The sequence below is a fragment of the Tinamus guttatus genome, unplaced genomic scaffold (genome assembly GCF_059628265.1).
Source record: "Tinamus guttatus ecotype Peru unplaced genomic scaffold, ASM5962826v1 Tinamus_guttatus_pri_ptg000010l, whole genome shotgun sequence".
NCBI lineage: Eukaryota > Metazoa > Chordata > Aves > Tinamiformes > Tinamidae > Tinamus > Tinamus guttatus.
In genome coordinates, this window is record NW_028288544.1 from 1517308 (window position 1) to 1544741 (window position 27434).

Sequence of the window (27434 nt, forward strand, 5' to 3'; positions counted from 1 at the left end):
CAGTGAACTCTGTTTCAAAGCCATTTTACAGACTGGATCTGGCTGCTTTTTTTTTTCTTATGTAAAACTCCTCTTGTTTTACAAAAAAGAAGGCAAAGCAAGCGGCTTTCTGCCTACTGGAGCTTGCAGACGCTGTTATTGCTCTAGAGAGCAATGACACAAGACTGTTTTTGCAAGCAAGGAACAATTCCCACCCTCAGGCTCCAATCAATATCGGTTAACTCTGAGCATTAGTAGCTATCGCGGGTTCTTTAAGGGCCCCCACCAAATAACAGGCGGTCCCGTGTGAACACGCAGTAGGTGACTTAGCGCAGATGTGGCCTGTGCTCCACGTCCTTGTGACTAGGTACTGCTGACAGCAATTAAGAGCACTGCAAACAGCCCTGGAAACTCTCTGGCTTGTTCTGTCAACACTTGATAGTTACAGAAAGAAGTGAGCTCTTTCCTAAGAATTAATGACAAAATCCATGCTAAAAAAGGGACTTTTGGTTAAGAGAAATAAATTGTAATAGGAAGAAGTGAATGTGGGAGAAGGAGTACTTAACTGACCTAACCTTCTGATGACATACAGCATGTTTTAATAAGACACTCGCTGGCTTTAGAACTGAAAAGGGACGGAGTGGTTTTTACCGACACATATTGAGCAAGCACTACCAATGTACTGCCAACAGAGAACAAAACTGTAGCTTTGCAAACTTGGATCAACATCTGACAACTAAGCATGACTTGTAAAGAACGACTAACTACAAAGAGCTTGTGTCATGGCTCAATCTGAACAAACACATGCTTTTAAAAACAGTTCTAATACTCTTTGATATATTTTTATAGCATATCAGTGGTTGGTTGTGCCCAACAGTCTGTGTGGCACTGGCAAATGGCTTTGCTATTACAGTAACTTTTTAAGTTTTTCAAGAAAATACTGTTCTCAGAGAGAACATCTCTATTGCATAAAGGCAAAAGTCTTGAACAGATTGTTTTGACCAATTTGAGAAAAATAAAAAAAGAGTAGCACAGTAGTTTAGTAAACATTAGAACTAACAAATAAATAGCTTATAGTGGCATAGACTTTTTTGGGTTCCCTGTTCAGGTTTTGAAGGTGGCAGATAAAGTGTTGTTGTTATGGCACTACAAGGATCTTACCTTTAGTCTCACTTAACCTTCCTGGGTTCACGGTCTTCCTATTTCCTTCAAAATCTGACCAAAATGAATAAAGCCTTTTCTTTAAGATGTGCATTGACCAGTAAAGTGCTGGGCCAGCAGTTAAATATGAGTCCAGGTTTTGCTGAACTCCAAAGCATATGAGAGAAGGAGAGATTTTTTCAAAACAATTTTGCATTCTCCCTCATAAGAAAATAATGACACTCCATGTGTGCTGCAATATCTACCTTGTCTTGCTGTGTATTCGTTGTCTTCAATCAGTCTTGCTAATCCAAAATCAGCAATCTTGCATATGAGGCCATTCCCCACCAGAATATTTGCAGATCGCAGATCTCTGTGTATATAATTCATTCGCTCAATGTAAGCCATTCCTGCAGCCACCTGTTGGAAGCATAAAACACAATTAGGGAATTTTAAAATAAACTTGTACACAAATGGGCTATGAAACACATAAACCTAAGTGCTCAACACTCTGAAAACAGACCTGGGCTGCCATGTCCACTAAATTCGGTAACTTCAAGGCTCTTCCTTCTCCATCTTTTAAGAAATCTAGCAAACTTCCTGTAAACGCAAAGTTGAAACAATAGAGAAATGTTAAGTTTATTAAGACTATTTATCAGAAGGGATATGCAGTATTAAAGATAGAAATGTTTTGAGTTCAAGTGAGCAACTTCAAAAAAGAGCAGTATTTTCAAATTCTTGTATTATACGTTGTCTCACTTTGCTTTAAGGTTGGCTTGCAGAAGAGTATGTCACTAGTCCAAAGAAAGTTGCAAGGAAAAGAAACAAAGTTGTTTTTTATTTTCCTGACTATTACTAAGAAAGCTGATCTTTCTTAACTTGTTCTATGTGTGCCAGTGCTCTTTTAAAGTACATAGTGCTGCTCTCTAAAGGCGTCAGCTAGCTAAGAAGCAATGTCGCGGTTCCAAGCCACACAAGTTATGGAAAGAGTCAGATCCCAGCTCAACCTACTCCAAAGGAAAGGTCAGCCTGGAGCCTAATAAGCCCGTAACATTAGTAAAGACTTATTTTCCTTAGGAGGTATTCCTTCGTAGCTGTTTTTCTTCAGGCAACATGCAACTAATCGTAGTGTGAGTCATTAGTTTTAGAAGGCTGCTACGCAAAACTGAAGAGTACAATGCGAAGACCAGACAAAAGTGGTTTTAGCAAAAGCAGTATGCAAAAAGCTTCCCTGCCTACGGGAAAGCAAGGAGCTTCCCTGTAGCTTTTTAAAAAAGCTTAGGGTGCTTATAGCTTCCTTCCCAAACTTGTACGCAGTGTGTATTTAAACAGAGAAGTGGAGCAGTCCCCTTTAAATAAGGTCAGTCAAATGGTTTAATAAATAAGGGGAAAAGACAGATGATTAGGCATTTTTTCCCTTGATAAATCCTCAGCCTCAAGCTCAGAACCAGAGATGTAAAATGGTACAGTAAAAACTAGTAAACTGAGCCAAAATAAACCACGTATTTCAGACAGATTTTGAGGGGAAAAAGCACATGCTTGACACTGAGACATATGATTAAAGTGTGAGTTAGTCAGGGCTTGGATGCCTCTGAGGAGGGAGGTGGGCAGGCACCTGCCAGGAAAATAAAAATCAACTCCAAATAGACAGAAAAAATGCACTCAAGATTTTAGAGTGTATCCTCCAATGTACAATGAAACTACCCTGTGAGAACTTATGTTTCCTATTTGGTTCATTTGCTTTTCCAAGATAAGCAGAATTTTCTTCTCTACTCTCAGCACCCCTGCTGGAGATCTGACGGAGCTAGAAGGTTTCCTTTTTACACTTCACTATGCTATAACCAGTTAAGTAGCCTAAAGAAAAAAAGAACCAAGAAGGAGGAGAAGAGAAGGCAAGGCACGGGGAAAGAGAAAATAATCATGTGTGGAAATAATTTCTTTAAATGATAAACAGCGTAGGCTTAAAATTAAGCTGTGATGTGAGAGTGAGGTGTATGCTTTAGAACTCAGACCTTCTATTGAAAGCAAAATCTTAGGCTGAGAAGTACATATTGAAAGAAGATGCCAGCACCAGGGAAAGTCAGGATGTCAGAAAGCATTATAATACATGACACAAACCTAGAAAATGCAAATCTCCAGTTGCAAGGGAAGTTTAGGTGCTGATAAAATTGGAAACACTTATACTGTTAGCAAATTCTCCCTCCTCCTACCTGGCACAATTTTTTCTGTTACATGTACACCTAGGCATTTCAGTTTTTGGGGCCTCATTCAAAACTGAATTCATAACTCTCCTGAATTAAGAAGTGAATCTAGTTTCTTTCACTCTGTCCTTACACACACTCTTTGTGCATCACACTGCATCTCCCTCTGTACCCACAATAACTTCAACAAAAATTATATAGTGCTCTCCAGGGCAGCAGCACTGGCTTCACCTTTGCTCATGTACTCTGTGACAATATAAATGGGTTCTTCAGATACCACAGCATAAAGTTGGACCAGTTTGTCATGTTTTAGCTTCTTCATGATTTGGGCTTCTTCTAAGAACGATTCTGGAGACATAGTGCCAGGCTTCAGAGTCTTGATGGCCACTTTAGTATTTCCATTCCACGTACCTACAAGCACAGATATTTAGTTAGGTTAAACATCTTCTGCTCTTTTACTTACCAACACCTAATGTAACCGAAAAGTTAACTAGCAAGGGTACTTACTACTACTTCTGTTTTAAAAAGTGGTTTCACATTTTGCCTTAGCATTTGTACTTCTCCCCCCTTTTCCTCACAATTTAGGCTTTCTTCTATTTTACTGAAAAATAAATATTCCCATTGCTGCTAGGGGACAATCTCCCTTGCCTTACTCAGATAACGCTTCCATTGACATGCATGGAAACCTTCTCTGAGTAAGAAGAAATACAGGACCTAAAATCCATTTTCACATATTTCCCTCGTGACAAGTAATTACTACTGACAGCAACACAGCTCCAGTCACAGATTGGGCTAACAGATTTGGCTAAACCCAGGACTTCCAGCTTGCAGGCCATTTTAATATTTTTTGCTCTGAACCAGAGCAAAAACACTCTATGAAAAATTCCTCCAAAACCAAATCCTGAATCGATTTCATCTCAGAAACACTGGCGTATTTCCACAATTTGCCTAGGATTTATTTCTTGAACACTACTGGACCCCGCGCTCCTGAGGGGCTGCCCGTGCGGCTGGTGCAGCCCAGCGGGAGAGCTGGCAGTGCTGGGTACAGAACCATGGGCACCCGCTCCGGAGTCCGACCGGCTGCACGAGGACCCGGAGGGAGCTGCGCAGCCCTGAGCCAGGGCTTCCTACAGGCCCTGCTGCCTCCCGTGCATGTTTGCGAGGGGGAGAAGGAGGACAGGAAAAGAAGAAATAAACACCTACCGATGTCAATGGGTTTCTCAGGAATGGGGTGGGTGGGAAAAAAATAAAATGAAAATGGGTGGAAATACGAGTACCCTACTGCTTTCCAGTGGTGCTGAAGCAGAATGGGACCCCTGAACTACCAGGAGTCAGCGGGGAGGGCTGAAACCATCAACCCTGGAAGCGCAGGGTCCCCTGCAGTGTTCCAAGGGGCTGTCAGGAAACCCCATGAAAACATCTCAAACTGGTGTGTTCTCTCATACAGCACCTTGGAGCTCATGGGCATGTACAGAACTGTGGTTGTTCACAAAAATTCTTAGCTGTTTTACTGATAAATTCCCAAGCACAATCCTAAAATAATAGGAAGCCCAGTGCAACAGAAGCAATGGCAATTGCTTCTATGCCTATTAAAAAAACAGCTATCTTAAAAATAACTAAGAAATCATTTTTAATGCAGGAACAAGCAGTCTGCACTCTCTCCGTTGCCTCTCTAAGAGTACTGACTGCGAAAGTACATCTGTGGAATTCTTTTAATTTGGATCTCACAGATTTCATATAGAATGTAATCTATTTTTAGGGAACTGCTATTTAATAAGGCAAGAGAACAGTCCTGAATGGCTTCAGGAATTAATTGTAACAGGTGAAATTCACTCCTCTGCACATGAGCACATGAGACTTGCAGAAGGCCTACAAAGTATATGAAGACTCAGACTTAACTCTAATTTCTTTAAAGAAGATGCTGTGAAGGAGATAACATTTAAGATAAGCCTATTTGGAACTAGAACTTCTTGAGTGCACAGTAACAGACGGTTACCACTGCTCCGCAGCAACTGGCTAAGCCAAAATAACTTGATGATGAGCTTTCTGCAACATGCCAGAGCACAAGAAAATTGGATCGCTGTTGTGCAAAGAGTCAATTCCCAGCTGCCATCTTGCCTAGATAAGGATGGAGGAGTGGCTGGAAGCAACTGGGTAAGCAGTCTTTCATTTCCAGGACAACTTGTGCAGGACACCCTATGTTGTTTAAGGATGGCCTGAAATACATATTAGCTAAAATGATCTATTCTGCACAATTTCGGTTTCCATTAAGCTTTGTCTTTCTTCTGCCACCTCAGTGCCAGGTGCTTTGGTGTCTTCAGGTGGTGGAATAACGTCCTGTGCTGCTACCACTGCTCACTCAGGGTACGCGAGGCGGACTCCTCGGCCCTTAGTGGAGTCAGCCCTTTGCATCAGAGCTGCAAGAAGACGTCACTTCGTGGCACTAATATGCTAGACAGGAAGGCTGCAGCTTCACTTTCTGATTTTAAGTCGACTGGCCAAAGCCTTCTTTAACAGGTAAAAGAGAGTATGTTTCATATGGGCCGCTGAGAAACAGAACCATGGGGTACCTTCAGGCACAGTCGCTTTGCAAAATTGCCACAAATTACCTAAATGTGGAATGAAACCCTAGACTCACAGACATCAGGGCTTTTGTAACTGACTTTAATAAACTAAGATTTTACCTGGTGTGTTAAGATGATTAATTGTGTATTATCAATTTTCTTGGCCATAATAAAAATCCTAGGACTCATTCTATTACCGTGGAATATTTTTGGTATCCTATTTTTAAAAAACACTTCTGTGAATTGCTCCAGTTAAAAAATGAAAATCAAGTGTAAAGTTTATTTCACCTTCTCATCCAAATTGCAGGTTAAGTTGTAAAATTTTCATGTTGTGCATTAGTATTTTCATCTGTCATTGAGAAACTAATTAGCCTTCATTAGTAGAGACCTCCTTCCGAATTCTTCCTGTTGATACTTAAGTTATTACTTGGTGCCTATTTTATTCATTTTTAATGTATTATCTACTCTAATTTGGTAAAGTTTCGTGACTGATATTCACGACTGAAATATTTCTACTACATCTTACTTTAAGAAAATGATGCAACAACTGTAATAATAACTTATATATTCCTGAAAGATACTTGCTACTTCATTTTTTACAACTGAGATTTTTTTGAATTGCATTTGCTAATTTAGCTTATTGTAACAGTTGAAGATCTGTGGCACACAAAACTGACCACTAAGAATGAGGGTGACAGAGCACTGGAACAGGCTGCCCAGAGAGGTTGTGGAGTCTCCTTCTCTGGAGATCTTCCAAACCCGCTTGGACGCAGTCCTGTGCCACGTGCTCTAGGTAACCCTGTGTGTGCAGGTGGGTTGGACTAGATGACCTCTAGAGGTCCCTTCCAACCTTAAGCATTCTGTGATTCTATGAATGAACATCAACTCGAGTCTCTCACATACGGTCAAGATGGAGAAACAAGAAGGTGAAATTACAGTTATCTTGGGATGCTAATAGGGAAGACAAGCAGTTTTCTTTGCAGCAGGCCCACTGCAATCTACAAACTCGATAGACTTGCTGGCACGTTCCTTGCTGTAGCCTTGCAACAGAAAATAGTTGCGAGAACCCTGGGCAGCCCACCGTTTATTTTGGTTTTACATTCTTATGTGTCATTGCATACCAAGTAGTTCCACCAAATGACCATCAAGTGATGAAAATATATATATTGTTTTTTCCTTTTTTTTAATCAGTCATTTTAAGGAGGCTATATAAAATGCAATTTGGTGTAACAATGTGCATACCTCTCATTAAACGGCCAGTACATTGTATTTCAGTGCTAAGACCATGTTAAGATTTATAGATCTTTTAATTGCTATTGTTTAACAGTCATTTAGAGGAGGCTTATGCAGAAGGGAGTAGTAGGAAAATCAGGGAAATGTGTAGAAAACAATGTCAGTGGATTTGGAAAATGCCAGTATTCCTGGACTTCAAACAGCGGTTTCAGCTGCCCTGGACAATTCTTGACTCTATTGTCCCTGGTCTGTATATCAAGTTACAGGGTTTTGCCACATACACAAAATTTCAAAACAGAATTTCTGAAGTGGATGCGTGGCAAAGCCAGCCTGACAATACTAGCTCCCTGGTACTTGCCATCATTTTTTAAACTGAGGAGGGGATGGGAACATTTTCAGGGTTTGACCTCATCAATACTAAAACATACATGGAAAGAAAAATGTCTGCTTGGCATTTATTTCTGGTTAGCCATTCTGTTTTATGAGATTAGTATAACTCCAATTTTAATATTTAGATATTGTGTAGTCACCTAAATATCATTGTAATTAGTGAAGTTTAAAGGCCTGGCCCCTCATACCTGTGAGTGCAAATGAAAGGAAGTTTCCACACGAACTACTATATTTAGGTCTCACTGCACTAGGTGATATAGACTAACATTTCAAACTGTTCTGATCTTCTAGCTTTCAGGTTTTTATTTCAAGTTTCTATTTCTGTCAAGAGGGCCTTAAAAGATCTATCCAAAGCAAAATATATTCTCTGCCTTACCACGCCACACTTCAGCGAAACAGCCCTGACCAAGCTTCTGCTCCAGAAATAATGAATCACGTGCAACTTCCCATGCATCTTTAGCCAATCCAACAGTTTGTGGGGTATTATTCGTAGCAATCACAGTTAAGTTAAAACACAAACCATCAGCTTTCTCTATAGGAGAGGAAATTAATAAAAAAAACACACTTATAATCCAAAACAATGCATGCATTGACAAAGATGGAAGGTGAATTGTCTTTCAGTGTCGCATTAACGTTTACTTGCAAACGCTGATTTTTGGATACTGAAGGTAGGAACTTTTTTGCTACCTTCCAGGAAAAGGCTCCTTGATACAATTAACAGACTACCATGTGAGCCTTGATTTATTAAGACTGTAATAACTTGTCAAAATCGAAAACTTCCAAAGGAACATGAAATTTCAGTTTTTCCTTTGCCATCAATTACTGTGAAAGCTGAAGATGAAAGAATTTCAAAAACACGATTCCCAAGGCATTTTTACTAACAATTTGAGCTTTGCACCTTTTTTTGTGGGAGGGGTCAGTGTCCTACACCTTCACCTTCCATCTTGTAATCCCCACACAGAGAGCTATTTTAGAATAATTATTTTGCTCCATACCCATCCATACTTCCCCAAACTGCCCATTTCCCAGTCTCTTGATCAACTGTAGGGATTCTCGTGGAATTTCCCAGACATCTTTGGTTTTGACAGACAGATCAGTAAGCCTTGGCATTCCTTTATGACAGGGGACTACTAAGCGGCAGCAAAGACCTGCAGCTCTCTCTGATGGAGCCAGAAGTGAAGCCAACAGCAAAGAAGAGGAAAGAAAAAAAAGGGTGACATGAAACAAAAACAGTAAGCATAAAAACAATGCTACTCACAACAGCTGTTAGTTGCATACCACAAAGCATCCTGGAAGATTAGAAATTGAACACTGAAACATATTCATTTGAGACAGAACAGGAAATATTTTAGTTTCTGCTTCCACAGCCTTAAACTGAAGGTGACCATCAATGGTTTCTCATGTGGACTCGGGATCTTCCTTCTCCCATAGCGCTGCTTTAAGGCAACTTCCTAGGTAATGGCATAGTATAGTACAGTATAACTCTCAAAAATTATCAGTAATCCACAAACTGGAGTGCATCTGAACTGAGTCAAAGTGCCACAGCGAAGATTCTGTTTTTCTGAAAATCACACCAACAGAAATCTGGCAGACATTTTTTTTTTGCACATTTTTTCTAAGTGTTCTATGAGAAACTTTTTCTCATGTTCCTTAGAGTGCTATTTTTTTTTTAGGCTATGCAGCCAGTCCTGCACCATTAGGACAGGTTCATTATACTTATTCCTTCTAAAGCTTCACAGAAGACTGAATTGTGACAAAAGTCACAAGATATTCTAGCAGGACTAAAACCAGCGCTATGTATCTATTGCTGTAGAGTAACTGTACTGCCCAGGGCAGACTGGATCATAAAGCTTGCAGAGCAATTTGTACTTTAAAATGGGTGCAGCAGGGCAGGACAAAGAGGAGAACTGCTATTGCATTTGAGACTCAAATATAATTTTCATTCTGCTATGTAAGATTTCCTTCTGGACAGTTGAAAAGTTTATTTCAGCATCGCAAGGTAGGAAAGCATCAAAGTTTTGGCAACACCAAGCTCTACCTCCCCAGCACAAATGTCACAGGATGGTGGGAAAGTCCCTACAGACACCCTAACATGGACCTTGCTGTGTCTCCTGTAGCAAGATCACAATGCTGGGACGATGAAATGACTAGCTAGCATGTCTGATTGCAAGATACCTCCAATGGGGAATATTAGGATGGGGACTCAAAATACAGGCAATACCTGGAAAGTCTCCTTATATGTCTGGATAGTTGCAGAAAGGAAATAGGAGTTTTTTTAAATCTCCTTGTTTCCTTTAACTGAAACAGAAATTTAGCGTGACGGTGCTCCAAAAAGACTGGACTGCAGAAAGCAGCAGCAAGGCTTTATCTACAATTTCTTTCTCCTGCTAGGGAATGGGTGAATAGTGCTGGAATTGCAAACGTGCTGCTCCTGGATTTCAGTCCGACGTCAACACGCTCTTGGGATCTCAGTACTTTTGGTCTGGAAATTTCATCCATGAAAGTCTGGGTAATAAGGGAGGATGCAACAGGAATGTAGTGCTGCGATACCTGGGTTGTGTCTAGATTTGCTTGGTGGTTCTGAGTCCTGATGTAGGACTGCTTACACGAGACCAGATCTTGCACTGACTGCCTGAGAGGTGGGCGCAGAGCAAGCATGTCCTGCTGTGAGGGAACCGACCCGTGCTCTCTGCACAGGACACCAAGCCACTGTGCTGGTGTCTGCAGCATCTCCACGCCCTCTGACCTGGGTACCACTGAGCTGCACTCCCCAAAGTAAAGCTAGGCACCTACAAGGAGTCGTGATAGAGCCCGTATAGCTCCCAAAATCCAGAAGCCTGTGCAGGGAAGTTAGAGGCACTGTTTATGCTTGGAGTCAGCTAGGGCTGGGCACAGAATGAGGGCTGCTGTGAACCCCTGCATGTGAAACCTCTGGGCTTGGTCTGGACCACAATCCCCTGAGCTAACCTGGATCCTACTACTCACACCTCTGTGTTGCACAGAACTGACTGTTTCCAGACCTGCTTTGTCTCTGCAACTGCAGAAGGAAAATATGTGGCCCAAATAATTTGACCACAGATTGATATATATTGTAAGTTGAAATGTACCCAAAAAATGGCATAGTGGTGTTGAAAATTAACATCTTTAGATGTGAGCTTCCATACATCATTTAGCTTCGTTTAATGCAGAGTCACCGGAAAAAACTAGGAATTCTCCCAGGCAGCATGCACCCACCAGAAACTGCGTGGAGAAGACAGTCAGATGTCTAGTATGAGCAGCATAAGAACGCAGAAGACAGAATATAAAGAACACAGAAAAAAACATCCCACAAAGAAGCTGATTTCCCAAGTAAAATTTATGAAAAGTTTTTGAGCAGTGAGCATCTAGGGTCACCTATTAAGATGATCAAAAGCTATAGCAAAGACAAAGCAATAAAGAATAATAATTAAAAGAAAAATCCATACTTCTGTTTTGAAAACAAACTGTTGAGAAGTATGACAGTCTTCTGTGCAAGAAACAGTAAGCATGTGCAGAGATTTTGGGGGCTTTAAAGTCCTAGGTTATTGCATACCAATTTTCAGTGTCAGCAGGATGCACTTTTGGTTGAATTGTGTGTACCACTTTTTAATCACATGAATTAAAAAAAAAAGAGGTGGACATGATGGGGAGAAATACAATATATATAAAGAAATGCCCACTTCATCATATTTATTTTTAAAATGAGACTGCTGGTAATTTAAATGCTAATACTCTGCACCTTGAACATAAATTCAACATGAAGAATTGAGTCAAGTAATATATGGAAACATTTTTGCTGTGCCTTAAGTGACTGAATGCCACAATGTAATTCTGTAAATGCTTTATTAGCAACACCGCGCTGCAAAAGGGTAGATATTAGCACTCCCTTATGCACAGGGAATTAATGCAGTAGTTCTGTGTTCTTAGAAAAGGCACGCAGTTACCTGCGTGGACTGCTACCTACAAAAAGCTCTGCTGCTGTGCACTATGAATCTCATTTAACAACGTTTATAACCATAATGGGAAAGTGATAATGCATTACAGCAAGCCAAAGCCACAGCTCAAATGGCTCTGCAGGACCTCTTATACATAGGAGAGCAAACAAGCAAGTCCTCAAGAGTGTCAGGTATTTTTCTGAGAAGTTACCTGAATAATGCTGAACCAGCTGCTGAAGAGTTTCAAACTGTGCCCGAGTTGTGATATAATAGCCACCATTGTCGAGTTTACGAATTTTATAATGTTTGACATGATCTCCTTTCATATCATCCCAGTCACGAATGGACAGGGAATAGGCACCTGTTTCAAGACAGAGAGGAATAAAAAATCATAAGCACCTTTAAGACAGCCAGAATTTGTGGTTTGCCAGTCATTTATTACAAAATAAAAGAGAAATTGCTTTAAAATGCCTATTTTACATTTAGAAAGAGCAAGTGAATCCAACACGATTAAAGCGTCACAGAAATTTGTGGGTCACAGAAATCACACCGTACCTCCTCCACACTTTTTCAGAAAGAAATCAGGACTTTTGGGTAAATGGAAACTCGCATCTTAACATTTACTGCTTCAGGTCATTAAATTTACTTTTCCCTCTCTAAGTGTCAGGTTATACTGCAAATACTGTACTTTAGGTAAATGCCAGTGGGCAGTAAATGTCAAGGTATTCAAAGGAGTCCCTAGAGATAATGACTTCATATCTGTGTAGTATTGTCACCCAGATGGACCCCAAGCTGTTTTACAAGCATTAAACAACCAAATTAACCAACTTGGTATGTCACAATCTTTGGAGGAGAAAGTCCTACTACACTGACTTCGTGCATCAGAAGATTTGCTAGAACTGCACATTTCTCTTTCCAAATCTATGGAGGAACTTTAGATATTACTGGTGGGATTCAGAGGCCTAAACACAGAACTTAAATGTGAGGTGAGCTGTCAAATGCCCAGCCTCCTCACAAGGGAGCAGCTTTCCCACAGGTATCAGATTTGTCTGATCTGTGTGGAGCATTCAGGCATTTCAAATGGCTCCAAATGCTCATGTGTAAGCAATGGAAACTCAGGTTAGGGCTGGGTTTAGGTTTTAGGTAGGTACACTATGTTCCTGGTGCAGATGCCCAAACACAAGGTGCTGGTTCTGCTAAAGCATCTTAATTTCAGCCTCATTTCCTTTGACTGTAATGGTACTGTCCAAGTTGCTGGTGTGACTCAGGTCTGAACACTACCTGTGTGTGTGTAACCGCATTTTACAATATATATTTTTTTGCATTATGAAAAAAATGAAAAAGGTTAGTTGTTTCAAAGGCCAGGGAAGAAATCTTCAATCATGTCTCAGAAAGAAATCTCGTTTACTCAAAGGTAATGCAGACTTCAAAAGAAAATACTGGAAGCAACTGTAGAGATCTCAGGAAGGCCCCACTTCTGGAGACCAGATGACTTTCACTGACAAAAATTTCAGCTAAGACCAGGAAAGCAAAACCAACATCAGAAAATTTTGGATCACCTTGATTTTCCTCAACAAGAATTTCATGGAATTCTGAAATTTCTCCAACCATATCAAACTGCAACAGATTACACTGGTCCACAGCTTGCCACTGAGTGGAGCTGCGGCAAACAAAACTTCTCCACCCATAAACTCTAAGGAGTTCTTAAATTACCTGTTATTTAACCTTTAGGAGGAAAAGAGCCAGCACTTAATCCCAAAAGAAGGGAAAGGCTTTTTATTTTTAAATGCAGAAAAAAATGTCCAGGTTATTTTTCTGAGTCTCCTTCTGAGTAAGTCAGTTAGGAGCTTTTTCGGGGGATTTGCAGGCAAATCTTGTACAAGCTTTGTAGCAACACGGATCGCTGTACATGGTTGTCCTGCTTCCAAAGTTTTCCAAGCAGAGTTCTCCAAGTCTGCATTTGTGAGTTTTGATCCACTGAGAGCAGCTGTATTTTCTTTAGTCACATTCCCTGCCTATCTGATTAGTATTTTAGTTTCTTTAGGAAAACGCAAATAATCTTTGGCTCCAGTTCTGCAATCAGATCTGTGTGGGTGGCCCTCTGTGGACCCCCACTGACCCCAGATCAAGTTGCAGGACTGGCAATTTAGCTCAAATCTGGACAAAAACAAGAACCAAGACTCACTGCATTATTCATTTATTTAGAAGTTCATTATTTAGACTATTCATTATTATCTGCTGATAAATTGAAATATAGGGGCTACACCTAATACAAATCTGGATAGAAATACCACAAGGCAGTACATCATATTAATGATTAAAAAAAAAAAAAACTAAAAGCAAACAGCATTGAAAGGTGCAGATTGAAACCAGGTGAAGGATTATACAGACAAAAGCTGATGAAGTACCTGGGTAGTCAGGCTTTGCAAAAATAAAAAGCTAGATCTGACTGATTTATTTTGGAATTATGGTGAGAAGGCAAGCATGACCATGGGAGGTTAAACTCGGGCTGAAGTCATCCACTTTGATACATTTAAAATAAGCTTGATTAATTTTATTAGCATTATTATTTAAAGCAAAGTGAACAATTGTAGATCACAAAGCAATCCCTGCCTCAAGCCCAAGATAACTGGCTGGAGTAAAGCAGCTTCAGACTTATAGGACAATGCACCACTCAGTTCTCTCAGTTGACTGTTTTCTCTCATGAACAAAGTTTCTCTATCTTTCTTTAATGATATATTTCCAGAGACACCACGAGAAAGTAAATGGGCTTTTTCAACAAAAAGCACTTTTTTTTCCCAGTGGCTTATGTACCAACTGTTAGCCTGAAGATGTAGAAAGCCTTAGGTTCAAGAGCAGAGAAATTAAGCTTGCTTTTATAAGCACACCCATGATGGATTACTGCATTTCCCCAATGCTCTTTGTTTCTCCACAGAAGCCCTAGAAAAAAAACTTACTAAGTTAAGTTAACACTTCTGCAAAACATCTCTTCTACTACCGTCCAAAAACAGAAATGTCAACATAGACTAAACTGATAGCATGGTTTAGAGAAATGACGTGATGTGCATTTTTAAGCACATTGTGTTATTGTCTTTGCAAACTCTGTATAGAGTGGAATTAAGCCCTGCTTTTCACATATAATAGCAGCAGCAGTTGGACACATTGAGCAGGTGGAGGCTATTTGCAAGAGAGGGCAAGTCAGAGCACGTCTTGATCCTGGTGAGAAATGCTTTGCTGCTAGCTAAGGTATGGAGAAGCTACTGGATGACAGCATGGCAAATTAACTGCCTGAATCAACAGGTGGTTATTCTGTCAATTCTGATTTTTCTGAGAACCTGAAACGTCCAGACATCTAATTGCTTGGCACCCTGCTATATTGAACTCAGTATTTTACAAACTTACTGTGCTTTTTTTTTTTTTTTTTTCTCTCATATCTACTAATTAGTAGTCAGAATAGCTTTGGACAACATACCTTTGGTAGTTTCACTTTCCCGGATAAGGAAGGTACCTCTTGGGTTTCCGAATGATAACAGTTGCCTCTCGGCATCCTTTCGGCCAAGTTTGCCGAAGTACCACCTGGAGGTAAACATCAGAAATAGTGAGAAAATGCTATATAGGATTACGTGCTAGTGTCACACAGCTCAGACATGGTATATTATTTGTGGAAAATTTGGTTACTCAAGCATATTCAACTGCCATCCTCATGCTGTATACCTCTATTTGCAGTGGGAAGGTAATATGACACATCAGTGGAGTGGAGGTTATATATATTTTACACTGGCACTTGCATTAACCTCTAATCAGTGGATGTGGAGAATGCTTGTTTGATGTCCACATCAACCACAAAGGCCAATTTTTAATCAAACAGCGGGCAAGTCTTGGGAGAGAAGGAAGAAGGGAGAAAAAACGCTTCACTGCTGAAGAGCAGTGTTTCCACAGATGTCGTTCTAACCTACTGACTTGTTTTACATTGTGATTTATTAGTATCCAACATTTTTCTTGCAGTACAGCTAGAAACAGAACTCAACAGAAAGGCCAGATGCAACCATTTTATTGTGGTCTGTAAGGCTTTTCAGTGCCTTTTTCCTTCTTGCAGCAACTAATTACATTTTTTAGGGATTTTTTTTTTGGGGGGAGGAACAGAAAGGTCCCAGTCAACCAAGTCGGAGACACTTCAGATGACAGTTGGAATGCTTATATCCTACTTATTAGAATAATGTCCATGAACTATAGCAAAAGTAGCCTGCAGTACAGACTGCAGTAGCTCTGGAGTAGAATCCATGGCACTCCACAGAGCTTATTCAGACAACATACAGATCCCCACCTTACAGCCATGCTTTGCAGTCCTGCTATACAGTACCTGCTCAGACATTTAAGCTTCCCCAAAGTAACTTGGATACTGGAAATAATATGGATGCATACACAGCCACAGCACTCCACTGTTCACTGCACATGTATCCTTATATGTGCTTGCTGTGCACTTTGCAGGCACCTTATCTTGCAAAGGTGATATTTGTTACAAGGTGCCCTCCATAGCGCAGAGCTTGCACACTGATAGACTCCGAATACTTTTACAAGCTGGTTCAGGAAAAGAAAGGGTACCATTTGCTTAAAGCTAGAAATAAGCTAAAACCCAAATAAAGTAAGCAGACTTGTGTTCTTTTAGGTTTTCTTCCTTTGTTTTGACATTGAAAAAGCATCGAACTTGGGCTTCTGTTACTAATTACCTAATTATTTACCAGTGCAGTTGAGAATTGAAATAAAAATGATACCAGTCGTTTGAAAAATCACTACAATCAATCAAAACAAACTCCTCAAATCTCCTTCAAGTACAGTACTAATGGGTCTTTACAATGAAAAGAAAACATACTCCTCTGCTTGGATGGAATCGACTGGAGCCACATAATTGCTGGGAATATAACCAGTTTCGCCTGTTGTCAAGGATCGGGCCTCCCACCAGTCTCCTTCCCTGCAGAAACAGAGATGAGGAAAAGTGAAGGAGAGCTGTAAGGACGACAATACGACTGCTGCTGGGTGTTTTAAGTATTCACAGCAGCTCATTTCTTCATCCTGGGCATACTTCTGAGAGAGCTGTTAACATCTAAACCAAAACAATACATGTATTTCATTGCATCTGTTATTAGTTCAACAGTGATTAGTAATGTAGCCTTCCAAACATAGCATAATGCCATAAGCAGGCGTAACTTCCACTGAAATTACATTTGTTTAGAGCTGAATTTGGACTAGAATATTGAAAATTTTCCCCACAGCAATTATTCTAATATAGACCTCTGAGAGAGCCTTTTTAAAAAGTGCCCAACCCCACAATTTCACATTCAGTGCTATTTTTAACATGGCATTCAAGCTTCCATGTGGATACTCCATCTGAAATCTAATGACATCAAATAGTCAAGAGTTGTAGATGGGCTTTAAGGGTCACACTTCACTGTCCTGGCCACCTGCAGGAGATACTTATTTGAAAATGTATCATCCAAGTCATTTACTTCTTAATGTATGAAAAACATTCTTCTACCACATTTATAGAGAAGGCCACGTAGGAACATCTTACTCCAGTGTTCCACAGGCTTAGCATCAATTTCTGTCTTACACATGTGTGTGCAGTATGATATAGTATTACTATTCAGCCAGTGCATATTGCTGTAGAATACATAGCTTTTAAAATCAAGTTTATTGCTCAGCTTTTTACAGGATGCAGTGATTTGGGATTTAGTGGTTTGTATTTGGGTCTCAGAATTGTATTCATTGACATTTAACTCCGACTTTCACTAACTCTTCTATCTGTACTGCCTAGAAACTCATATTCTCTCTCAGTAAAACAGAGATTTGTTTACTAAGTGTGGCCAGAAAATTCGGCATCTCCAGTATGGAGATTTATTGAAGACACATTGTCTTCTAAGACATTTTAAACAGGCAGAAAAGCTTGTGGAAAGGGAGCTCTCATTAAAACTAACTGCACTTTTTTTTAGGAGTTTGAAAGAATATGAACTCCGAGTCAAAAACGCTGTTTTCAATTCTGCAGCTCAGAACTTGAAGAAAAACTAGGTTTTCTAGATGCTGGGAGCCAACAGTATCTTCATAGATACTGTATATATTAGTAACACAAGATAAAAGTGCCGATAGGGTTTTAGGGTGCTCTAGAGATTATGACCCTAACTTTAGCCAGGGCTAACACTTCCCCCATAGGGAGTTGTAGAGTATTTCTGAGCAATTATGCTACACTCTTATTGACAAATATCTCATTTCCTTTATGGCTATTATTACCAGCTGCCAGCACTGTGCCATTCTCACCAGTTCCTACTTCTACCCTCTTGTTGCACAGACACTCCACTAGATGGAGATATTCTATCATATCTAGGGAGGGGAAAAAAGTGCCGTAGCTCCTACCATTATGAGCAACCCTCTCTGCTTTGGCAGAGGTTAAATCTCTGCCAGAAGGGAAGGGGAACACGGACTTTTTTTTTCCCCACAACATTTAATTACAGGCACCCAACCAAGCCTAGATTAGGAGGAGGTTGGTCAGTGCAGCTAGGCAGACATGCTGCAGGTGGGGATGGTGGGTGTTTTAGATCTCACTCAGGTAGTGAGATGCTCCTCTGAATCACCACCTGCCCATGCCTTTCCCCAGTCTCCACTTGGGATATATCACTCCTGACTTCAAACCACAGGGATATCCTCCGTAGGTCATTTCAGGTACTACAATCTGAGCTTTTTACCCAAAGTAGAAATCAAATTTCACTTCTTGGGAGTTTAAAAAAAAAAAAAAGAAAGAAAAGAAAAAGCACCCTCAGTAAATCCCAGACAAACTTTTTATGTATCTTCATCACTAGCAGCACTGACTATTAAAAAGGCTACTTTGATGTCCTTTCTGACATAAGGGAAGAGATGAAGCTCTCTCATAGGAAAGCTGCTTTTGTGCAATCCCAGCCTGGCTGTAAATACTCAGGCAGTTGTGGTTAGGTCTAGTGTTTCTAAGTGGACAGAAAGGATTTTGATGCGCATTGAGCTTTTATAATCCTACAGGAAAATCAGGCTGCTTGATTTTTTTCCCTCTCAGAGAGCCTTCCTCCTGACAGTAACTACCTGCATTAAAATGCATACACTGCGAGCAGGCACAAATGGGGGTGGATCTCTGTCCCACAGACTCCAAATACCCATTCTCTGCAAGTCTGTATGAGCACCCTGCACTTCAATTGAAACGGCTAAGGAGTTTGCAACGCGTGGAATTTGTACTTGTTTCAACTCAAGTTTGTGCAAGGTTAGGAAAGCAGTAGGCAACATGAGGAAAAAAGAAAAAAAAAGGATAATAGCTTTAAAAAACTGTCGGTTTTTTCCCCCAAGTGCTAATTTAGAAGTAGAGAGGTTTTTAAACTGCTGCTCTCTTTACAAGTCTTAACTGAAGTTTTTGTACTTTCATCTACATCAAAGCTCTTCAGCTTCATGACTTCATGAAATATTCCACAGAATTACTTTTTTTTTTTTTTAAAAAAAAACGTTAATGTACACCGAGCCAACTCCAACCCTGGAGTTCTTCTATTAAAATTAACAGGAGTTGCACCAGGGATGAATTTGCCTCATTGTCACGTAGTATAAAAAAATAAAAATTGGAAAAAATATCACAAGGCCTCTACAAAGCTATATACTTGATTGTTAACCCATTTTTACTTCTATATGATAGCAATACTAAACACATGATAGCGCCTTCAACTTTACATCTCAGCCAGGAATTAGAAGATTTTCTGATTTAGGTCAGTAGCACAGTAATATTTAGATGCTATTTTTAAATTGCTAAGTGACTTTTCTATGAGCAGTTGACAAAATTAATTTTAAGTAAGTCAATGATTTCCGGGTTAAAGTGTGGTTTTCATACAAAGCACAATTGTACAATGGTGCATTTATACTTAATAGGACTTCCTATCAAGTTCACACCGTATCACCTTTCTTTAAAAGAAAAAGACGTTAAAGCTTTTAACCCCATGTTGACATGTAAGTCTGGGTCACATTTCATCCCATGGATCAGATTCTCTCAGCTTACTCCTGTGCAAAGATACTTGCAGCAGACTGCAAGGAGTGTTAGTACAAGCCCTGCTGAACTTGTGTTACTAGTGGTAAAGCACAGAGCTGGTGCTCTCAGCTCCAGATGTGAGTTCACCCCAAAACGTAAGCAGTGAACCACACAACCTAGCACTTGCATATATTTTGAGGTAAAACTGCATTTGCCTAATTTTTTAATGATAAATCAATTAGAAGAAAGAGACAAGTAAGCATGAAGACTAAAATATCTTGAATAGGCCACATCATATTTTAAAATAATATCAACAAATATATTTATGAATCTGGTAAGTTTAAAAATACTAAAAACCACATTCCCAAGCTTAAAACTTACGAGCTGTTAAGTATTTGAAATTTTTCTCCTTTGTGAAAACTTAAGTCATCTTCTGTTCTTGCTTCATAGTCATAAAGTGCCACAAAAAGAGTTACACCTGAAGAAGAACAAACATGAGTTACACTCCAACACAGAAAACAGCAGCAAAAGGAACCTCAGGGATCAGGTGGCTAAGCTAAACTTAAGCCACACAAGTGGCTGAGGAGTGAACTGAACTGAAAGTTATTTTTTGGACAACCCTTCTACTCACTGCGCTTTTTGGCAGTGGGCACACTACCCCCTTCACTTTCTACATTCATCAGCCCTTTGGGTTTGGTACCCACACAAAAGAGAAAGATCCTCTGTGGGTGAAGGAGGTCTAACATCCAGAGAAGGAGTTTAGATGTATCCACGCCAAATGTTTCCTGTTAACTACTCTAGATGATTTCCTGCTTCAGCCACACACCTCTTTCATTCCCCAGCTGAGGCATGAGGCAGGAAGGCAGACAAACTGGGCATGTCCCAAAGTGACCTAGCATCTGCAGGTTAGCACTGTTTTAAAGAACGTGCTGAGACAGCTGTGTCCCCTCACCAGTCCCTGTTGTAATACAGCTAGTTAAGTGCACTGAAACAAGGCTTTGAAGCTCACCTGTTCCTCCTCTTGTTCGCAGCGTCCCTGTGTGAGAGGAGGAATTGACTCCACCAAACACTGTCAATCCTTGGCCTCCTGTGGCATGGAAGTTGTTGTAGTTTGGAATTGAAGTCACGCCAAAGCTAGGATAATGCTGTGGAGTGGGATCTGTCCCATAGCGGTAGCCTGAGCTTTGAGTTAAACTGCCATCCCTCTCGTCAGTCAGTTTTGTTGCTTCTTTATCCTTACATTGCACACAGCCCATTATCTAAAATCCTAGAAGAGCAAGGAAAGGACAGGTGCTCATTCGTTTATGCGCAGCAGATCTCCCTGTAGCCCACATATGATGAGGATCAAATTAAGCTCAATGCTCGAAAGCCAACTATTTGGAAAAAAAAAATCTCTGCTTTTGAAGATAAACAGCAACATGCTGGGAAAGCTCGTGCAAAATTCTTGCCCACAGTGGCTTCCCACCAGGGCCTGTGAAGGAGCTCCTACCTGCTCTGACTGCAGCAGCAGCTGTCTGACCAGCCCTGCCAGAAAATTTCTTGCATGGAGGCAGCAAGAGGAAGAAAACTTTCTCACTCACCCTTTGCCAGGAGAGCACCTCTCACAGAGGAAGATCACCGCCAAAAAGCACAACTACAAGTATTCAAGTCTGGCTCCGAAACACATAACAAGACATACAACTCACGGTCTCATTTTTGCCATTGCCAGCTACACAATAGCTGCCATTGACTTCGTGTTAGGGTGATACCTTGCTGGAGCCTTATGTGACAGACAGAGATGCAGATAGAGCTGAGCAGATAATTACCACTGTAGAGGAAAGCAGTAGACAACAGACAGAGCACTTAAAAGAAAGTGCTATTTTACACTGAAATATATAACCTGCTGATACTGGAGGGTGGGATAGCCAAAAGGATAAATGCGTCAAGAAACTAGACAAAGCCACGGAGGAATGAACATGTTAAATCCAAACAGCCTTAAAATCCAAATCCCTGATAAAATGAAATTGAGAGAATTGCATTCTGGAAACACTAGCTCTAAGATATATATAACTTATATATACCTTACAATATATATTTATAACCTCTTGTTAAACATCCTCACTGGCCACTGGTTTGGATTAATCTCTTTTAATTCTAGCTGCATAAAAGCTAAGAACCTATATTCTCAATAGTGGAGCAAGACAGAGGGTGCTTCATCATATGTCAGAAAAAGTCCTCAGAGCTTCCTGCATTTATCTAGTACGAATTTTCATTGCTGAGCTCTAGTATCTTAGCAGTTGCACACTAGTGTTATCAAACTCTCTCCACGGACTCTAGATGAGCCTAGAAAAAAAAAAAGTTTCTGAAGTCAAGTGTTATGATATATCTCTGGATGGACCCTTTATCTGATCCAATATGATAAATCTTACATGTAACCTGGAATAGAAACAATATACTCCAGGCACAGGGTTACAAAAAAGAAAAATGACAACAGAAAAATAAAGATTAAAAAAAAAACCCAAAAAAGTGAAAGAAAGTGAGACACAGAAAAAAAAAAGTATAGTAAGGTATGCAACTATTTTTTCATATTTTTTTCACATTTCCATGAATATCGTCCACTTAGGATAAATAAAAAAGGACATCCGTTTGCAAATACCCTCATTTTTCTGAAGCTGCCAGACTGGCTATTTTGCATGTCTTACCCCAGCATCAACACAGGAAATTGCTTTTGACAAACTCAGGGGATTCTGAAAAAGCGTATTCCACTGCTGCAAATGCCTGGGAAATTATGCAGTAGCTGTTTGCCTGTGACAGCTCACAATATAGATACCTGCTTCTTATATCTAGCCTGCCTAATTATAAAACCCCTTCTGTTCAAGGGTATTTTCCACAATTTGAAGACAGTGCCAGCGTGTTCAGAAAAGCAACAGCACTTGAATACACGTTCGTGAGCCGCCCTGCTCGACCAGTCCTGTCTGCAGTCAGTGCACGTCCTACCGCTTCCTCCTCTCAGCGCAGAGCTGCCCTTTCTTTATTTCCTCCAGGACAGCGTGTTGCCTCCACGGAGCCCCCGCACAAAAACCTGGGGAATCTCTTGATGTGAGTGGGAAGGGACGAAGCAGAAACAAGGGCTCCCCACGCCATGTTTGCCAGTACAGGCAGCGCGCCCGTGTCCTCGCAGATACTGAAGTGCAGGAAGGGCTACGCAAAAGGCTGTTTGCAGTGGCCAGCAGCCGGGAGAGCATGAAGCGCCGGGGCTGCCATGGGGCTGCTGCAGTGCCAGGAGGCCCTGCATGGGCATCCGAGGCCACTCGGCCTCGTAGCATCACTGGGAGAGCCCCACAAGACCTACACGGGGTGTAGAAGTGCCCAGTTTAAATTAGAAGTGAAAAACTGGTGCTTGCGCTGCCCTATTTTGGAAAGCAGAGTGCTCAGGCCCTGCAGACCCTCTCTTCAATGACTTAGGTAAAGATCGGACCTTTCCAGGCTCCTCTAGGGGCCAGGAGTTGGATGGGCAGCATCAGGGAGCGAGACAGAGCAATGCAATCGGGAAGGCCCCCGCGGCACGAGGGCCTGAGTGCGCCCAGGGAGCCCCGCGTGGCATTTTGGTGCGGCTGCCGCACCGGGACCCATTCAAGGCTGCGCCTCCAGCGGCCATGGCATAGGGACAGGCTCCGCGGGCAGCAGCACAGAGGTGCCGGCAGCTTCAATGGAGACAAGGGAGCCACCGGAGAAAGAGGATTTGCAGTTGTCAGTGCTGGAACGTGCACGTGTGTGCCTCAAAATGGCAGAGCCACAGGCGGGCTTTGGAATCACGGCAGTTATTCTGCTGGCTCTAAATGGAGCCTCCCTGTGAAATGCCATCACCGCCCTTCCCTGCCCCACACGGCTCCTTCGTTGAATTTTTCCCCTGTGTTTCCACTAGGAAAAAAAAAATAGAAAGCCAAATGAAGGAAAAGAAAGAAAAGAAAGAAAAGGGAAATGTGAAATTGTGGGCGTGGGAGTGATGACAGAAGAGGTTTTCTTCTTACGGCTGCTGCTTTTGCAGACATGAAGAATATATATATATATATATATATATATATGAGAGAAGTATTTTTCATGGAGCTTTGCTGTTCATTCACAAACCTCCAGCTGCATAGGGAAGAAAATCTCCACTGGCATCTGGGAAGATTTCAGGTATCTAGTTACAAGTGCTGACAAGCCAGCCCGACACACTTCATTTACACATTTGAGTAAATTGATGAGGAAAAAGTTAGAACTACAGATCACCTGCCAAAGAAAATCTTTCAAAGTGTTAATTCTGGAAACAAAAAGCAATGTGAGTTAACCAGGAGACGCGCACTGGTAGTGCCAGTAAAATAATGGTTGGGGGGGAGCGCTTCTCTTTCTAGAAGGATGATATGAATTGAGACCCACTGAATCATCAACTTGGGATTTCTAGTTTGCTTTTTGTTCCCATTATCTTTTTGTTGGCCCTGGCAGTGTAGAGGGAAGAGACCTTGATGCACAGTGAGTGACTGCCAGAGGGCTTTTTTCTTCCACTTTGCCCTTTTCCACTTTGTTACAGTGTTGAGACAACCCAAGGATAAAGATGGCTTGATCGGAGCCTCTTGCAAAATGTGACAGTGTGTTGCACGCATGCATCTTTTCAAGCCAAGACCTTGCAAGTTGTCGTTTCCTGGCTCAAACACACTAGCTAGGAAAGTCAGGGATCTTGCTAAATGTGGGAGAATACACGTGTGCATGTATAGGCTTGAGCTAACTTAGGGTTTTCACAGACAGTAAATATAACCTCCAGTCAGCATCACTCTTTGTATCCATGAATGGATTCCAAAAACTAATCTCCTTCAGTATATCACCGAGCAGGCAGTTCATATCCTAAAGTCTCACCACACTGAATGTCAACGACTGCAGTTTTGGAAGGCTGGAGTTACTCAGGCAGCTCTGAGATCACTAAACAAAATCTGGAACTATTTTACACTGAATTCTCTAGAGAGGAGCACACAGTGTTGTTCATCCAACAGGCTACGTAACTTACTGTAAAGGAACAAGATTTTATTAAGTTTCCATCAGGACAGGCAGTATTTCTAAGATATACGAGTTATGGGTCATCCAGCATTATAGTTTGTCACTAGTATTGCTAGAAATTACATAAGTAGCTCAACTAAAATGAACTTTTCTAATGCAAACAAGTTGCGTTTGTTTATTTTAAAGATGTGCTTTTATGGGCAATGTAAAACATGTGTTTTCATGAAAATATAAAACATTTACATGCTATAGTTTATAAGACTTCCGTAGAGATAAATGAAAAAAAAATGTTAGTTGTCTCATTTCTTTCCTTTGTTATATTTATTGGACTCTAACAAATTACTTTGCAGGCAATCCAACATCAGACTAGCAGTTTCCCTCCACACAGTGGAAACACTATTGGATGAAGATAGAAAATTAGCTATTACATTATTATTATTTATTTATATAACCATAGCACCTACAAAGATGTTATTAATACTATTAGTATTAACATTAGTCACCTCCACTTTTTCTAGAGGGTGGCTGGTTCTCAATACAAAAATTGCTGAAATGTCAGCAAACAACAGACACACACTTCATTAACAGAAACAAAGCAAGATTTCTGATAGCTCATAGACATCCAGGAAAAATAGAGGAGTCCTAATAAAGAGTATTTTTTAATTTTAAAATGATATGTGATATTTGAAAGGCAGAAAGTATTGATAAGCCATGACCTTCTCCTGCTTCTGCAGTTATAAACCACTGGGAAAAGATAGGAGGCAGGATAACCGCTGTAAATTTGCCCCTTGGCAGCATTAGTTATTTCTACATGGAGCTTTACAAAGATTTTTCCAGATTGTGATTTTTGAGTGCGTTAGAAGAAAGTGCATGTCTTACAACTCAGGAAGGGACACAGGAAGATGCAAGGAAACACGTACTTGTGTCTTCCTATCTATGCCATAGCTCTTATCCTCCAACCCTTTGCCTAGTGATGGACATTACTGTAGAAGAGAGCTTTAATCTGTAGAAGAGACATGCAGCAACTTCACATCCAGCAGGGGTGCATTCTTCTTCCTCTCTAAAGTTTTCCTTGGAATGAAATTCTGTATACTTTTAGGAGAACTTCTTTCAGAGAAGGAGATGAAAGGGCGAGACTGGATGAATGGTAACTGTCAACTATCTTCTTCTGACCAAATCTTACAAATTGACATGAAAGTACCACCAGCAGGAAAGCTGAGTTAAAAAAACAGTTATGTTAAAAAGGAATCAGAAGAACAAAATCCTGGGCCTTTATTCTGCCTCTGTGGTGAACATGCTTGTTAATCAAACCAAGGGATGCATCCAGCACGGCACTGAAATAATACTCTCGAAGGGATATCATCTTGGTGTTTTATGTTTTGCTGAAAGCACTACAGAAGTATCACTCTGTGATAACAAACCACAATTTCACGAGTTACGTTTGAAATGCTACATTCTGGGTTATCAGGAAGATGTAAGAAGCATTGAAAAAATTTCCAAAAATAAGAATAATAAGAATTTTTAGAAAGACACTTTTTCTATGGAATACTTCCTGTGGCTGGATTATAACCATCACAGAAATTTATCCTGAAGTTGGAAATCTTACTTTCTTAGTCACCATTATTAGCTTCCTGGGGAGAAACAGATGGAGCAAGTATTTTGACACACAGACCTGAAATACATTTAAAAAAATCCAATTTTTAGAAAAGTCTTGCTCACTCACTTTGACTCTTAGAAGCCATTACAAAGGCATGCCAAACTGGGAAACAAATAGCCATTCAAAATTAGACATATGTAGGCAAATAGCTCTGATGGTCTCTACTTAATGACCGACCTCTCTGGTTGACAGCAGCATTTCGGGTTTCTAGAATTCACTTTGTGTCAGTTTCAAGCCAATCTGAATTAGACAGATGGAATAAAACAGCAACAGTTGGTGCATTGTTTATTAATATCTATGAACTCTGGGTCCTTTAGAGAAGACTGCCCTCATTGCGGTGTGATTAGGGATTCCACAGTTGTAGGAATTGCAAAACAGGTCAGGAAGAGACAGTGAATGCATGAAAATAATAAGAACTGTTTGGTATTATTTACTACTTCCCAGCCTTTGGCTTGCAGATTACCTTATAAATGTACATATTTATTTACCTAACAGAACCACTGAAACTAATGGCCCAATCTAGAATGTATTGTTTCAGACTTAAAAGAGGACAAAGTCTGGGAATTTATGTAGGATGGCTGTAAATCCGTATGTGCATTGCACCTGCCATGCTGCATTAATAAATATAAATCAGAGAAGAGACTGTATTTCCACTGGATTTCCTGGATATGCAGAAAATCTCATATACATACTATGGTATTCCTGAACAAAAGGCCAGAAAAGCCAGGGCAGAACTCTGAGTCAAGAATGTATCTGGATCAATGAGTGCATTCAAACAGCATATTCATGTGAAAAACAGCAGTGAAAAAATGCTTGGGCTGCATTCACTTGACTTTTGAAGAGGTTTCCGAGGAGAAAGCTCCACCCTCAGGTTCAGCTTTAGCGGGCTGAGCAGGAAAAGCTCTGCATTCAAACTGCTTGTTTGTCTGGCAGCATGAGCAGGCAGAGTGTCAGTGAAAACCCACCGGAGGAGCGGTAGGCAGAGCAGCCTGAGAGGAACTCCTACTGCTATACAGCTCTGGCTCCAGGCAAGAGCCTTTTGCAGCGGCTTTTGTTGGCCTCAAGTTGATGTGGAAGTCTCCCATAACGGTCAGGATGTCCAGAAATGAGCCAGGAAAAAGAAAAGTTCCCACTGCCACTGGGAAAGCAGACTTTGCCTCTGAACAAACTCCTGCCACTGTGTCCTGCCCTTCTCTCACATTTACACAGCAACCGTGGCCTTGTCAGCCGTTTCCTGACAATACAGACAACGCTGAAGTTGCAACACATTTCTGCGTAGCGCAT

General features: G+C 40.8%; 1 protein-coding gene across 4 annotated transcripts in view; it reads right to left on the reverse strand.

Annotated features, from left to right (window-relative positions):
* FYN (FYN proto-oncogene, Src family tyrosine kinase) overlaps positions 1-27434 on the reverse strand; it is a 123705-nt gene that overhangs the window by 13621 nt on the left and 82650 nt on the right. For 3 of the 4 annotated variants that reach the window (XM_088522418.1, XM_088522411.1, XM_088522402.1), the window contains 9 exons: positions 20493-20750; positions 19865-19961; positions 16331-16429; positions 14933-15036; positions 11672-11821; positions 8503-8667; positions 3552-3731; positions 1643-1719; positions 1386-1539 (listed from right to left, as the gene is read on the reverse strand). In XM_088522418.1, coding sequence (XP_088378544.1) covers positions 1386-1539; positions 1643-1719; positions 3552-3731; positions 8503-8667; positions 11672-11821; positions 14933-15036; positions 16331-16429; positions 19865-19961; positions 20493-20739 — 1273 coding nt within the window. In that variant the 5' untranslated portion in view covers positions 20740-20750. Of the gene's footprint in view, positions 1-1385; positions 1540-1642; positions 1720-3551; positions 3732-7883; positions 8040-8502; positions 8668-11671; positions 11822-14932; positions 15037-16330; positions 16430-19864; positions 19962-20492; positions 20751-27434 lie in introns of all 4 variants that reach the window. The other variant, XM_088522425.1, reaches the window with a different exon arrangement.